Source organism: Dama dama, chromosome 13 (genome assembly GCF_033118175.1).
Source record: "Dama dama isolate Ldn47 chromosome 13, ASM3311817v1, whole genome shotgun sequence".
NCBI classification, from domain to species: Eukaryota; Metazoa; Chordata; class Mammalia; order Artiodactyla; family Cervidae; genus Dama; species Dama dama.
Genome location: NC_083693.1, coordinates 49,811,404 through 49,827,992, shown reverse-complemented (window position 1 = coordinate 49,827,992; position 16,589 = coordinate 49,811,404). Strand labels below are relative to the sequence as shown.

The 16,589-nt window shown below is 38.8% G+C and overlaps 1 protein-coding gene across 5 annotated transcripts in view; it reads left to right on the top strand.

Annotated features, from left to right (window-relative positions):
* The first annotated feature begins 12,446 nt into the window (after window positions 1-12,446).
* Window positions 12,447-16,589, top strand: part of HECTD1 (HECT domain E3 ubiquitin protein ligase 1) — a 74,381-nt gene continuing 70,238 nt past the window's right edge. For all 5 annotated transcript variants that reach the window (XM_061159060.1, XM_061159058.1, XM_061159057.1 and 2 more), the window contains exons 1-2: window positions 12,447-12,585; window positions 14,021-14,179. In XM_061159060.1, coding sequence (XP_061015043.1) covers window positions 14,040-14,179 — 140 coding nt within the window. In that variant the 5' untranslated portion in view covers window positions 12,447-12,585; window positions 14,021-14,039. The remainder of the gene's footprint in view (window positions 12,586-14,020; window positions 14,180-16,589) is intronic.

The following is a 16,589-nucleotide window of genomic DNA, read 5'->3' as shown; positions in this document are numbered from 1 at the left end:
TCGAGGTCTCCTGCAGTGGAAGCTCAGAGGCCTAACCACTGGACCACCAAGGAATTCTCATCAGACCTTGTTTAGACATGGAAGCAATCTAAATGTCCATTGACAGATGAATGGATAAAGAAGATGTGGTTCATAGGTACAATGGAGTATAACTCAGGTGTAGAAAAGAATGAAATAATGCCATTTGCAACAAAACAGACACACCTAGAGATTATCATACTAAGTAAGACAGAAAGGTAAATATAATATGATACCATGTATATATATGGAATAGAAATAATGCTACAAATAAACTTATCTATAAAACAGAAATAAAGTTACTAATGTAGAAAACAAACTTATGGTTACCAAATGGGAGGGTGGGGAGGGATAAATTGGGACTGATATGCACACGCTACTAAATATAAAATAGATAACCCATAAGGACCTACCGTATAGCACAGGGAACTCTACTTAATACACTGTAATAACCTATATGGGAAAAGAATCTAAAAAAGAGGGGTTATAGTCATATGTATAACTCAATCACTTTACTGTACTAGCACAAACTTGTAAAGTAGCACAACACTGTATATCAATTATACTTCAGTAAAGTTTTAAAAATAAATGGAAGTCTGACACCCATGTGAAAAAAAATGAAAAGTCAGATACCAATGTAAAAACAAAAAAAATCAAAGTCTGTTTTCTTTTTTGAAATTGACAAGTTGATGTTAAAATTTATATGGAAATGCAAACAACCCAGAATTGCCAAAATGATCTTGAAAAAGAACAAGGTTGTAGAGTTCATACTTCATGATTTTAAAACATATTACGAATCTATAGTAATCAACAGAGAGCAGTGCTGGAATAAAGATAGAGATTCAGATCAATGAAACATAATTGAGAATCCAGATAAATCTTTACACTTATGGTCAGTTGATTCTCAACAAAGCTTCCAAGGCAAGTCACAGGGAAATAATAGTCTTTTCAACAAATAGTGCTAAGATAACTGGATATTCATGTGCAAATAAGAATAAAGTTGGACTCCTAGATGATAAACTGAAATATATGAGTGTAAACTATAAAACTCTTAGAAAGAAACATAAATGTATATCTCCACAATCTTGGATTAAGCAATCGTTTCTGAGATTCTGAAAGCACAGGTGACAAAAGAAAATACAGGTAAATTGGACTTCATAAATATTTTAAACTTTTGTCCTTCAAAAAACACCATCAAGAAACTGAAAAGGCAATACGCAGGATGGGAGAGTGTATTTGCAAACTGTTATCTCTGACAGGGGACTTATATCCAGAATATATAAAGAACTCTTAAAACTCGATAATGAAAAGCCAAATAACCAAACCTTAAAATGCATAAAGAATCTGAATAGACTTTACCCAAAAAAGGTATATGAGTAGCCAATAAGCACATAAAAAAATGCTCAACACCATTAGTCATTAGGAAAATGCAAATCAAAATCATGAGATACTACTCAAACCCACTAGGATGGCTATATTTAAATAGACACTTAGGCTGAAACTGACATTTTCCAGTATTCACCAAAATGACACAAAGGGAAAGAGGAGAAGCACCTGCTCTATGTTCTCTAGGCCTTTTAGAAAACAAGTTGCTATTCCTTTGGCCACATACTTGCAAATCTACAGAGAAGGTGATATTGTAAAGCTCAAGGGAAGAGACACTATTCTTAGAGGAATTCCCCACAAATGTTATCAAGGCAAACTGAAGCATCTACAATATTACCCAGCAGGCTGTTGGCATTGTTGTAAATACACTGGTTAAGGGCAACATTCTTGCCAAGAGAGTTAATGTACATATTGGATGTATTAAATACTCTTAAGAGCTGAGACAGCTTCCTGAAACATGTGAAGGAAAATGATAAGAAAAAGAAGGAAGCCAAAGAGAAAGGTAGTTGGATTCAACTAAAGTACCAGCCTGATTCAGCCAGGGAAACACACTTTGTAAAAACCAATGGAAAGGAGTCTGAACTGCTGAAATCCATTCCCTATGGATTTATGGTATGAAAGGTATAAGAAAAATGAACAAAGGGTCTCTGGACTGTTTCTTTAAAATGATTAATTGTTTATTCACTATATTTCAATAAAGCTATTATCAAAAGTATATATATATACACACATTATACACATATGTATAAACTATATATTTAAATATGTATATTATATGATGTACACATCAGGAAATTGACTATAAACCTAAAGGAAGTGAGTAGTAAAAAAACCTTAAAATCATAAAAAGATTTTCAAAGAAAATGAATATCAGTAATGACATTCAAAGAAAACTAGCACAAATAACACTTCCTTGAAAGCTTGGTGGTTAATTTCCTTGGTCAAGAAGCTCTTTGCCTTAATCTCTAGATTATCTCAGCATATATGCATATTCTTACATTAATAATACATATATACAGTCTGCAGGTATTATCAAGCCATTGGCATTTACCTAGTAAATCAAACACTACTTCCTGGGCTCCAAGTTTATATTAAATTCTAATTTACCTTCCTAGGTGTTATAGACAAGGATTCAGATAGGCTACAGCAAATGACCTTAAGGGAAGTAATTTTGTCTCTGAATGACCTAGATGGATTTTTCTGCTAAGCAGCTTTACTTGAATAACTGCTCACCTCTCACTCTACTATGGCAGACATTGATCTCTGAGAGTATAAGTTTCATCCTTAAGGCTGAAGAAAACCAGCTAGTTTTCCCAGCTCAGATAATCAAAGTCTGGCCCTCAGGCTTCTTTAGTTAGCTTATAAAAGGGATAAAAATGACTCCTTGAACAACACATGAGATAAGATGGTACTGGGTAGAAGAATTTTGGACTTTGGTGATGTAAGAAGTCCAAGAAAAGGGCTTAAGACTTGTTTAATGTCATTAACTTCATATTGTTTAATATGGTCATAATATATATGCAATATGATTTTAATATATAAATATATATAACATATCATTTATAATACACATTACATATGTTATAAATATATATTTATGTTTAGGAAAAAGCCATGTAAATGTTATCAAAATCCTAATAATAACAACCTAAAGGTGGCAGGCGATTATTACTGATTTTCTTTTCATTCTATTGAACTTTCTCAACTTTTTAACTGTATATACATATTACATTAAAAATTTCTTTTAATTGCAAAAATAATTGTAAAATAAATTTAGACACTAAAAAGATATATAAAATAAAAATCAAAGGGCTCTCCTTTATTCCCTTTCTTCTGACTCTTTTCAGAGGAAATCATTTAACAGATTGATGTATATCTTCTTTTAAATTCTCCTTTTACACTTATTCATACTACAGAGAGTTTTTAAATGGGATCTTAATGTGTTTATGATTCTGAAACTTTCTAGTTTTAAACATTTGTCATTTTTTAAGTCAATTTTCTTTAAGCATTTGCACAGATTAAGTGAATCTGTGCAGATTTCTTCATGTCGCCATTGATGGGACATGTAGGCTATTTTCAACAGTCAACAAGTTTAAAAACACTGCAATAAATGCCCTCGTGTATTTACTCTTTTATGCTCATGCTATAATTTCTATACGCTTGATTCCTCAAGTTTTTTTTTTTTTTTTAATCATGGGGTGTGTGTGTGTGTGTTGAGGGGGATCATGTAATCTGGAGAAATACAGCTTCTGCAGTCAGGCTTTCTGGATTCAAAACCCACCTTTGTTGTTTACCAGCTGTGTGACCTTATACAGATTACTTAACCTTTACAGGCTTCCCTTATGGCTCAGCTGGTAGAGAATCTGCCTGCAATGCGGGAGACCTGGGTTCAATCCCTGGGTTGGGAAGATCCCCTGGAGAAGGGAACGCTACCCACTCCAGTATTCTGGCCTACAGAATTCCATGGACTGTATAGTATATGGGATCACAAAGAGTTGGACACAACTGAGCGACTTTCACTTCACTTCACTTAACTTTTATGGGACTTCATCTCCCCATGTGTAAAATGGAGACAATAACACTATCTCCCTTGCAGGGCTGTAAGGAGATTAAATAAATTAGTAATCAAAAAGCACTTAAAAGGGTACCTGCACATAGTAAGTAATCTGTATGTTTGTGTGTATGCTCAGTTGCTCAGTCGTGTCAGATTCTTTGTGACCCCGAGGACTGCAGCCAGCCAGGCTTCTCTGTCCATAGTGATTCTCCAGGCAAGACTACTGGAGAGGGCTGCCATGCCCTCCTCCAGGGGATCTTCTCAACCCAGGGATTGAACCCAGGTCTCCTGCATTGCAGGTGGATTCTTTACTGACTGAGCCACCAGGGAAGCCCAAGCTCTGTATAAGTGTTCTGAAGTGAATTTTAAAAATACCTGTCCCTTTCATTATTCTGTATAATGTAACCTCTTTATTATATAACAAAAACATAAGAATAAACTTACTCAAATTATTTTGAGTTTTAAAAAGCTTATGTAGTGGATGTCTCTGGTGGTCCAGTGGTTAAGACTCAGCGCTCCCAATGCAGGAGGCCCGGATTCCATCCCTGGTCAGGGAACTAGATCACACATGCTACAACTAAAAAGGTCTCACATGCCACAGCTAAAGATCCTGGGGAGCGAAATAAATAAACAAATAGATATATTTAAAAAACTTAAATAAATAACTATAGCATTCTCTCCATTGACAATAGGTTAAATGATGCTATAATTTAAAAATTAGGAAACATTTCTCTAAGATTGTCTCAAAATGCCATTATGCTTCCTTTAACCTCTTATACCTCCTAGATAGTTTTTAAAGATCATTTTTATTACAGGATTTTCAAATACACAGAAAACTACAGACACTAATATAATGAATCCCCACTTATTACCCAGATTCAATAATTATCCTCAATGCATGGCCAATTATGTTTCATCTGAACTCTACCCACTATTCTGTCAAACAATTTTGCAGCAAATCCTAGTTATCCTATCATTTCACCTGTAAGTATTTCAGTATGCTTCTCTAAGCAATAGGAGTCTCTCTTTTTTTTTAGGAAATATAACCATCATATCATTATCATACACTAAAGACAATTAGTCCCATTACCTCATGGGAAATAGATGGGGAGACAGTGGAAACAGTGTCAGACTTTATTTTTTTGGGCTCCAAAATCACTGCAGATGGTAACTGCAGCCATGAAATTAAAAGACGCTTACTCCTTGGATGGAAAGTTATGACCAACCTAGATAGCATATTAAAAAGCAGAGACATGACTTGGCCAACAAAGGTCTGTCTGGTCAAGGCTATGGTTTTTCCAGTGGTCATGTATGGATGTGAGAGTTGGACTGAAGAAAGCTGAGCACCGAAAAATTGATGCTTTTGAACTGTGGTGTTGGAGAAGACTCTTCAGAGTCCGTTGGACTGCAAGGAGATCCAACCAGTCCATCCTGAAGGAGATCAGTCCTGGGAATTCATTGGAAGGACTGATGCTGAAGCTGAAACTCCAATACTTTGGCCACCTCATGCAAAGAGTTGACTCATTGGAAAAGACTCTGATGCTTTGGGTCTTTTGGGACCCAAAGTCTTTGGGAGGGATTGGGGGCAGGAGGAGAAGGGGACGACAGAGGATGAGATGGCTGGATGGCATCACCGACTTGATGGGCATGAGTCTGAGTAAACTCCGGGAGTTGGTGATGGACATGGAGGCCTGGCATGCTGCGATTCATGGTGTTGCAAAGAGTCGGACACGACTGAGCGACTGAACTGAACTGAACTGAAAGACAATTAACAATAATCCCTTAATAGCAAGTATACAGGAGAAACTTCAAATTTATACAATCATGATATGTTTTTCTCCTAATACACTTTTAAAAATATGTAACAAAATATGTAATATGTAATAAAATATGTAACATAATTTTTGTAAATCAGATCCTATTTTTCCTTTAAATCATAAAGTACTTATTATGCACATAAGTAGGCTAATGAAGAGTTAACAACTTTTTTTTTTTTTTTAGCTTTGGTGCAAGAACACCTAACTAGGAACATTAAACATAACTTTTACAACTATTATTTGTTTTTTGCCTATACTATCAAGGGACACATGATGGATACAGTGAATTTTGAAAAAAACTGTCAAAATTCTAGAATTTATTTTAAATCTATCATTTTTGAAATCTTTAGAAGAATGATTCCTAGAATGCAGCATTACTAAGAATTAGTCATCTCAAGCTAAACTTATTATCTTCTTCTTTTAACTTTCAATTTTGAAATAAGTTTAGACACACACAAAAAAGAGAGTTCCTACATATATGGTGTTACCCAACTTCCCCAAATGTTACTGGGATGCCATAGTTGAAATAAGTGAGTTTCTTTTTTTTTTTTTTTTATGTGATGATATATTTTATTTTTTTTTTAAATTTTTTTTTTCTTTTTTTGTCATACATTGATATGAATCAGCCATGGATTTACATGTATTCCCAATCCCGATCCCCCCTCCCACCAATAAGTGAGTTTCAAGAAGGCAATTGATAATATTTCCTCCAAAATTTTGAATATATGTTCATTCTATATTACAAGACTCAAATTTGATTTTCATTTTCTTAGCATTGTGACTTTTTAAACAAAAGTACATTAAAATTTCTATCATCAAGGAGGAGGTAAGTGGGTCAGGTTATAAATCAGTTCCGTTCAGTCGCTCAGTCGTGTCCGACTCTTTGCGACTCCATGAATCACAGCACGCCAGGCCTCCCTGTCCATTACCAAATCCCCGAGTTCACCCAAACCCATGTCCAGCGAGTCGGTGATGCCATCCAACCATCTCATCCTCTGTCGTCCCCTTCTCCTCCTGCCCTCAATCTTTCCCAGCATCAGGGTCTTTTCAAATGAGTCAGCTCTTTGCACCAGGGGGCCAAAGTATTGAAGTTTCAGCTTCAACATCAGTCCTTCCAATGAACACCCAGACTGATCTTTAGGATGGACTGGTTGGATCTCCTTGCAGTCCAAAGGACTCCCAAGAGTCTTCTCCAACACAATAGTTCAAAAGCATCAATTTTTCTGTGCTCAGCTTTCTTTATGGTCCAACTCTCATATCCATACATCACTACTAGAAAAACCATAGCCTTGACTAGACAGACCTTTGTTGACAAGGTAATGTCTCTGCTTTTTAATATGCTGTCTAGGTTGGTCATAACTTCCCTTCCAAGTGTCTTTTAATTTCATGGCTGCAGTCACCATCTGCAGTGATTCTGGAGCCCAAAAAATTAAAGTCAGCCACTGTTTCCATTTTTTCCCCACCTATTTGCCATGAAGTGATGTGCCCAGATGCCATGATCTTAGTTTTCTTAATGTTGAGCTTTAAGCCAACTTTTATACTCTCCTCTTTCACTTTCATCAAGAGGGTCTTTAATTTTTCTTTACTTTCTGCCATAAGGGTAGTGTCATCTGCATATCTGAGGTTATTGATATTTGTCCCAGCAATCTTGATTCCAGCTTGTGCTTCCTCCAGCCCAGCATTTCTCATGATGTACTCTGCATATAAGTTAAATAAGCAGGGTGACAATATACAGCCTTGAGGTACTCCTTTTCCTATTTGGAACCAGTCTGTTGTTCCATGTCCAGTGCTAACTGTTGCTTCCTGACCTGCATACAGGTTTCTCAAGAGGCAGGTCAGGTGGTCTGGTATTCCCATCTCTTTCAGAATATTCCACAGTTTATTGTGATCCACACAGTCAATGGTTTTGGCATAGTCAATAAAGCAGAAATAGATGTTTTTCTGGAACTCTCTTGCTTTTTCGATGATCCAGTGGATGTTGGCAATGTGATCTCTGGTTCCTCGGCCTTTTCTAAAACCAGCTTGAACATCTAGAAGTTCACGGTTCACGTATTGCTGAAGCAAAGCTGTTACCTGAACAACTACACCACGAGAATGTTATTTACTGGAGAAATAACTGCTTGGTAAAAGGTTTGTCATTCATCAGAGGCTTTGTTTTGGCCATATTCTGTCCAACACCTTTATCTAATTGACTACTAACAAAGAATCTGGGGGGACCGCTGATACCTTTCACTTCTAGTCAGGATTCAAAGAGATTGCCATAGGATGCAGCATTGACACAGAACTAACAAGACGAAATTTAGTAAGTCTAAACATTAACGACAGAAATATCAACTGCTAAATTAAAAGACTGAAGGAAAGTTGGCTTGGCAGTTCAGGGAGCAAGAAGTAAGGACTTTAGTTGAGCAAACTCTGTATGAGCCAAAAAAGTGATGTGACTGTCACTCTCTGAACCCAATGCAATGGAAGACGGCATTCCTCTGTCCAGGTTGGACCACCTTTAAAGCACAGTTTCAGGCTTAGCAGTTCTTAATTAAAGTATGTCAGGAGACATTAGAACATGACCAAGGAGGGTAAAGCCATTGCAGGAACTAGACTTATTTTGCCAGGAGAAGAGAGGGTATGGGAATCATGACTGTTGTCTTTGTTTGGTGACCTGTCCTATGGAAGAGGGAGCAGACCTAGCATGCCACACCAGAGAGCTGAACTAATAATGTAATATTATTAATAGCAGGCACGTTTGAGTGTTTATTTAATATGTGGTAGGCATTTATATGCATTATCTTGTTTAATATAATCATTCTATGAAGGGTTGGTTTCTATTATCATCTTAATCTTGTAGATTAGGAAAACAAAACTCAGAGAGGCCAAGGCAACACAGACAGCAAGTCAAAGTAGCCGATGTCCATAGTGAATTAATATTTGTAATATATTTAGAAGGGTGTTAGGACATAAATACCTAATAAAATCTAGTTGCAACAATAATAAGTATTATAATTATATTCAAATATTATTGTTGTTGTATTGACTTAGGTCAGTGGTTCTCAGCCTTGAGCCTTGGCTATACATTAGAATCACTTCAAAAAATACTGGTGTCCAAATTCTATGTTCAGAGACACTGACTGAACTGGCCTGAGATATGGCCTGAGCATCTGACATTTTAAAAGTTCCCCAGGTAAAGAAAACATTCACAAAGACACATCTGATAAATACTATTATCGAAATATACAAAGAACTCTTAAAATTCAACAATCAGATGAGCAATCTGCTTAAAAAATGGGCAACAGATCCGAACAGACACCTCACTGAAGAAGATATACAAATGGCAAATAAGTATATGAAAAGATTAAAAGAAAAGTATATACTTTCATAAGTATACAAAAAAAAATGTTCCATATAATGTCAGTAAGGAATTGAAAATTAAAATAATATACTATTATACATCTGTTAGGATGGTGGGCAAAATCCAAAACACTGACAACAACAAATGCTGAAGGGACTGTGGAGCAATAGCAACTTTTACTGCGTATAGAAATGCAAAATGGGGGAAATTCCTTGGCGGTCCAGTGGTTAGGACTCGGTGCTCTTGATCCGTGGTCAGGGAGCCAAGAGCCCACAAGATGTGTGGCAGTGTCAAAAAACAAAACAAAACAAAACAAATGGTACAGCTAGTTTGGAAGACAGTTAAACAGTTTCTTACAAAAGTAAACATATTCTTGTGGGAGGGAGAAAGAATTAGACGAAGGTAGTCAAAGGGTACAAATTTCCAGTTGTAAGAAAAATATGTACCAGGAATGTAATTTATAACATAATAATGATAATTAACAATGCTGAACATTATAAATGAAAGTTGGTAACAGACTAAATCCTAAGAGTTCTTTCTCATCACAAGGAAAAAATATTTTTTAATCTGTAATGTGTTATCTATATGAGATGATGGATAGGTTCACCAAACCTACTGTGGTAATCATTTCATGACATATGTAAGTCAAATAATTATGTTGTATTCCTTAAGATTACACAGTATAGTATGTTAATTATATCTCAATAAAAATGGAAGAAAATAAAAACATATTCTTACCATACAATCCAGAAACTGTGGTCCTTAGTATTTATCCAAATGAGTCGAACACTTATGTCCATGTAAAAACTTGCAGCTGGGTCTTTATAGCAGTACTTTTATTGCCAAAACTAGGAAACATCCAAGATGTTCTTCAGTAGGTGGATGGATAAACTCTGGTACTTCTAGACAACAGAATATTATTTGGCCCTAAAAACAAGCAAACAAAAAAATGAGTTATTAAGCCATGACGAGAACCCTACATGCACATTATTAAATGAAAGAAACCAATATGAAAAGGCTATATATTATATGATTTCAACTATGCAACATTCTGAATAAGGTAAAACAATAGACTCAGTGAAAAGATTAGTGGTTTTCAGGGGCTAGGTGAGAGTGGGATGAATAGGTAGAGCACAGGTGATTTTTAGGGCAGTGAAAATATGCTGTATGATATTACAATGGCAGATATGTGTCAAGATATGTTTGTCATGACCCACAGAATATACAACACCAAAAGTGAACTCTAATGTAAGCTATGGAATTTGAGTGATAATGGTGTATCAACATACATTCATTGTCACAAATGTACTAGGCGGTGGAGCTTTTGACAGCTGTGCATGTATAGGGGCATTTGTAAAACATTTGCATGTATAAAACATTTTTAAGATTTATTTCTTCTCCATCCGAACTGTCTTCTTACTGCCAAAAACTAGGCCCTTTCTCTCTCCACTACTGGAGGAATTTTCCAATCTCCCAGTTAATCTCCTAGTCTGCTGCTGCTGCTAAGTCGCTTCAGTCATGTCCGACTCTGTGCGACCCCATAGACGGCAGCCCGCCAGGCTCCTCTGTCCCTGGGATTTTCCAGGCAAGAGTACCGGAGTGGGTTGCCACTGCCTTCTCCAATCTCCTTGTCTAGGTAGTTCTTATTAGCTATTCTGGACTCTTACCCTATACACCTTTGCAAGACTCTTTAGAACTTTTCCAGTCAATGTTCTAGTCCAGAACTTGCTACTTTACCTCAGCATAAATTCTGTATCCCACACATTTAAGTCCCTGCTGATTTTAGCTCCTATTTTCTCCATCATTGCTTAACGCTGGTTTTTGCTTGAAGCACAGGTCCTCTTTCCTTTGTTTCAGAACTGATCAGGCTTTGCTTTATTCTTTTTCCTTACTTGCAGTGTTCGCATTCTACCCATTTCTTCAAGGTCCAAATTCAATGCCACTTTCCTCCTTGAAGATTGTCCAAGTTACATTCATAGCTCGCAAATAATTATTCTTATGTGCTGTAGTTGGGACAAGATAGTGGAATCCTCAACTCTTATCTCTTAATTTGACCTATGAGCAGGAGACCTAGGAACCTTACCTGCTACAGTGGGACATGTATCTATAGATATTCGAGGTGTAATTTACAAAATACTAGTTCTTCAAATTTATGCAGCAGCTCCTCTGCTTAAAGGAACACTCCTCAAATACTATCACGTAACACTCATTTTTGTTTTTTAAATACAGTGGGTGTATGGGCATCGGTTTACATATCTCACAAACCCAGGGATTCATTTCTTGATTAAAAGAAAAAGAAAGCTATATTCACATTTCCAACTAATTACATCTTAACTGTCTCCAAGTGCGCCTCATAAGCAGACATATTTTGTTTTCAACGCGTGTGAAATAAAACGTTCGAAGGGAATAACTACGGACATACTTAAGATCACAACCCACAGGAAAAAGTCGAAAGCACACTCGAGGTACTGTTGCTTCCTGGGAACGCCAGCGGGCCTGAATTCAAACCTTTTGGAACCTCAGCTCTCTCGTCCGTACAATGGAGAGGATACTCGACAATATTTACCTCACAAGACTGTGGTGAAAGGTTTTCTTTCTGAACTGCCGGGCAGTTCGCCTCCCAGGACCGAAGGGTGGCGCTTTTCTTCCCGCGACGCACTTCCGTGCGCGAGGAGGGGTGACCAGAGAGGCGGAGGAGAAGCTCGCGCCGGAGGCCGGGTCGCAGAGGCGGGAGGCCGGGCCAGGACAGGTTGGGCCGCAGCTTTGACGTGCAGCGTGGGGGCTTTCAGCAGGAGCACGCCAAGTGTGTACACACCGTGCAAAATACGCTGAGCGTGCGTGTACCCGTGTGCGCGCGGTGCTGGGAGCGCGCTTGAATTGCCAACGAAACGTGAAGGCGCAGAGCGTACGATAGGAAAGCCACAGCTGACGAGGCCCAGGGAGCCGGAGGCCCTCGGTAGCGGCGACGAAGCTACCGGTCGCTGTGCGACCCTGCGCCGCGGGCCGACGGGTCTCCGCAGCGCCTCCACGTGGCGGCCGGCGGGGTCGCAGCCAGCGGAGCCCGTTTGCTCCGCCTCCGCGGCGCACTGCTGCCCTCCGCAGCTTCCCCTCCCGGCTCTCCCCCGACCCTCCTCCCTTCCCCCTCCCGGATCGCGATGGACGCGGCCTCCCCCCGCCGCCGCCGCCGGCAGTACGGCGCGGGCCTCTAAGCTGCAGGGCCTGAGGAGCCGCGTGCCGGGGACGGGACGTGAGCTGGCTGCCGTCCGTCTGGGGAACCTCTGGCTTCCCTGTCACCAGGTCCCCGCGGAGGAAGGGGAGGGGACAAGGCGCGGCTTTTCCTGTGCCGCCAGCCCGGCTCGACCTGCGCGGCCTGCGGCTTCCTGGGAACTCGAGGGCCGCGGCCGGGCCTGGCTCAGCCCGCGGCCTGCTTGGAGCTGGATCGGAGCGGTTTGAGACGACAGGCTTGGGTAAGAGCTTGAGGAAAGGGGACGCAGGAGCGCCTTCGGCGGTCGGAAGGGTCAGGCCTGGTGCCGGGACCAGGGATGCCCGGCGGTAGCCCGGGAGCGAGACCCCGGCCCCTGGTGAGGTCGGCAGGCTGCCGCCGACTCACCCGCCTGGCCCCTTTGTTTCCCTCCCCCGACCCTGCCCACGGCGGGCCCCGGCTTGTCCAAGCCAGAGCCCATGGCTGCCCCCGCCTTGTCCTTGAGAAAGGATCGCCTCCCGACGGGGCCAGGGACGTCCCGCCGGGCCTCGGAGTTCCGGGCGCCGCTCCCGGGAGACCCATCGCCCTGCCTGCTCCGGCCTCCTCCTCTCGGGTAGAGAGGCTCGCAGCTCCACCTCCAAAACTTACCCTCCTCCTCGACACAGGTAGCTAACTTAGCCGGGTTTGGTTCGGGAAAACCGGAGCGCCGTTCCTGCGTCTCCCGGCGCCGGGTCGGCTGGGCCCTGAGTTTTGGGTCACCCTTGCGGATCGCCGCCGTTGGGTGCCCACCGGAACCTGCCGCTGGATTTATGCACCTGCAGTTGGGTTACAGGGTACCCAACGCAGTCCTCTCGTCAGAGTGCTTCTGAGTTTTTTGTATTGACTTGCCTGTTGGGGCTGCTTCGCTGTTGTTGTTGATGTTGTTTTTAACCAACTGCCCCATTCGGTGGGGATGGGGAGAGAGGACCGCAGATTGGCCTGTGTTCTGATCTGTAACGTGTTAGTCCAGTGCACTTACTTGTAGCATTTCTTTTTAAACTTTTTTTTTTTTTTTAACTTTTAAGAACAGTTGCTGCTACTGCCGAAATTCCTAATCAAATCTTAGATAGATCTTGTATATCGTTTGTATTTTAACATCTTAAGGATGGCAGTAAATTAAATCAGCAGAATTTAAGAAATTGAAGATAATTTTAAAGTAGAGACTTGATTTGGAGGGGAATTGGATCAAAGTGCTAAGTTTCCTTAAAATACTGAATCTAATCCTTATCAGAAGATCAGCTTTGGGTGACGGGAGGGGGAAAGAAGTTTTCTGGAAAAAAAAAGAACCCTTAGTAAGGTGTTGTTTGCCTTTTGGCAAACACGTTAGTGATAGCAATAGAGGGATCCGAAGCTTGTTTGACTGTCTTTGACAAAGACGGCTCTGGTTTCCAGTTTAAGCAGCAGCCTAATCAGCTTATACTCTTGTGCAAAACTGGTTTTTATTTAGTACGATGTATGAAGTTAAACCCGAGGAATAAGGAAAGTTGGAAAACTATGGTTAAGTACACTATCCAAACATACTTAGGAGTCTTTTCTAATTTCTAGGACACCAAGAAAATCTGGCTCTAGTCAATGTAAAAGAAAAGAAAAAAAAAATTAAGCTCACGCTGTTCAGTCCTAGACATTTAAAGGACTTTTTGCCTTTGCTTTTTAAATTTAAGCAAAGAAGCTTAAAAAACCATGGCAGATGTGGACCCAGATACATTGCTGGAATGGCTGCAGATGGGACAAGGAGATGAAAGGGACATGCAACTAATAGCCCTTGAACAGCTATGCATGCTGCTTTTGATGTCTGACAACGTGGATCGTTGTTTTGAAACGTAAGTACATCCCTTCATCATCTTCCTTTGGGGGTGCTGTAGTGACATGTACATAACATGTTCTCAACCATCTGCTGATTTGAGTTTGTATAGAATTTTTCTTCAGTGAGTTTTAAAACTTATCTTCTGAAAAGTTTCTGTAGTTTTGCATTTACAGTCTTCTGAGACATAAAAATTGGTAGGTAAACTAACTCCAGTAATAATTGTGATGACACAAATACATGTTTGTTGATTGAATAGGAATTAGTAGAGAATGCTAATTCTACCCCATAATCTGATTGATTCAGTTTCAAAACATGTTATGAACTGAGAAAATGCAAATACTGCTTCATTTCTGTATCAAGAAATTGACCTGAAATTGATATGAAAATACAGATAATAATGAATACATTTCCAACTGCCCTTTCTTCATTGGTAGTAAGTCTTAGGACACTGTTTTGTTTTGGCATTGTTGTTTTTGGGGTTTTGTTGTTGTTGTTGTTGTTGCTTTGGTGGCACTGTGTGGCTTTCTGGATTTTAGTTCCCCAACCAGGGATTGAACCCAGGCCACTGCAGTGAAAGGAAAGAGTCCTAACCACTAGACTGTCAGGGAATTTCCTGTACTTTTTTTTTTTTTTCCCCCCTGTACTTTCCTTAAAGCAAATCATGGCTCTGTAAATTTCAGTTTGGAGAGGGTATAAATTGAATGTTAACCACATGGCATAGTTTTTGGAATAGTAGAAGCAGATTGAGATGTGAGAGTTTAAGTAATTTTATTTAGAGGATTATGTGGAATTTGTGCAAAAATGTAAAGGAATCATTACTAGATTGGACATTAATGCCATTTTTTTACTCTTATGTTGTACTTGCCCAGTTAGATTAACCATTCTTCTAAATGCTGAACATGTTTGGTTTTTATTTATTTTATATTTATAAGTTTGAATTCTGGAGATAAGTAAATGAAAACTCAGATGCTTCTATATTGGTTTTAATGCCATTTTGAAGTAATTAGTAGAAAATGTTTGAGATGTTGACAAAATTTGGTATAAATTATCTTAATTTCTTTGAGGTGGGAATAAGGCTGTATTACTCACTAAATTGATGTATTTTTTATCATCTTCATTTTTGAATTAATCACTAATGAAGATGAATTAATAAATGAATAGTTAATCATCTTAGTTGTAAGTCCCATTGAGGCAGTACTATTAAGATAAAAATCCTTACGAACAAAGTTTCCAAATCGCAGTCCGTGACTCATTTATTTCAAGTAGTTATTGTTATTGGCAAACTTTGAGAACATAATAATTTAGCCCCTCTATTAACACTTGTTTTGGTCAGAATCAGAACAGTGAAATAGATTTTTGAGCATTTATAGCTTTCATTAGAGGGTTTTCATTAACCTGATAATTAACTTTTGGTATTTTAAAAAGTCGAATATACCAGTCACATCAACTATCATATCCTCCATTAAGCACTAACATGTAGTAGTAGAGGTATTTGTAATGACATTTTTAATAAGTGTCATTATATTAAAACAATTTTCAAGGAAATTGTTAAAATGTCAAACTCATCAATGCAAAATCCTACCGTCCTAATATAATTGTTATTCTTTTCATTATCCTTTCCAGACTTTAGTCATATTTGATATAATGTGGATGAAATTAAAATCAGATGCAATTTATATTTTTACTAAGTGAAGATATAAGAAAATTTCATATTGGAATGGTTAGCCCTGTTTTATTTAGCATATCAGTAGTTTGTCTATCAAAAGTAGACATTTGATTAAATTTATGACAGTTGTTTTTCAAACCTTTAGCTTGCTTTCTTCATTCAGTAGCCAGATTTTCTTGTTGTCAGAAGGAAAATTATCTTTAGTTTCTTTAAACCAGAGATGCAGCATGGTGAGGTAGAAAGAATGGCTGTGTGTCATCAGAGACCTGGGTTCAGATTCTTGGTTTCCTAATGAAGTTTACCCCTTGAGAGCTTTACTTTCTTCCTCTGTAAAAATGACAGTAATCTTGTATCTGGTTTGCTCCTTGTGAGGAGTAAAGGAAAGAATGTATGTGAAAAGTGTTTTGAGTAAAGTGAGCTAATTTAATGTCATTAAATACCTAATGTTGAATTTTATTTGGAGACTTTATTTCATGAAACTTTGGTGGGTTTTGAAGAACCTTTAAAAATTCTTTGAAACAGTCAACAAATAAGACAGGGGAAAAGCAGGCTGATGTGCACATTTTAAATATGGGTGAAAATATCCCTTTTAACTTAGTTTCATAAGATAGTAGCAAGTAGTCCTTTTAGTTACGTCAGGTAAAGCAAAAGATGCCTATATGTTCAGATAGTCTTTTGTCTGATTAGCTTTGATTAGTAGTTATATGTTCGTTTAGTCAGGAAAGGCATATGATGTTAAAAATAATGGCCTTTGGAATGA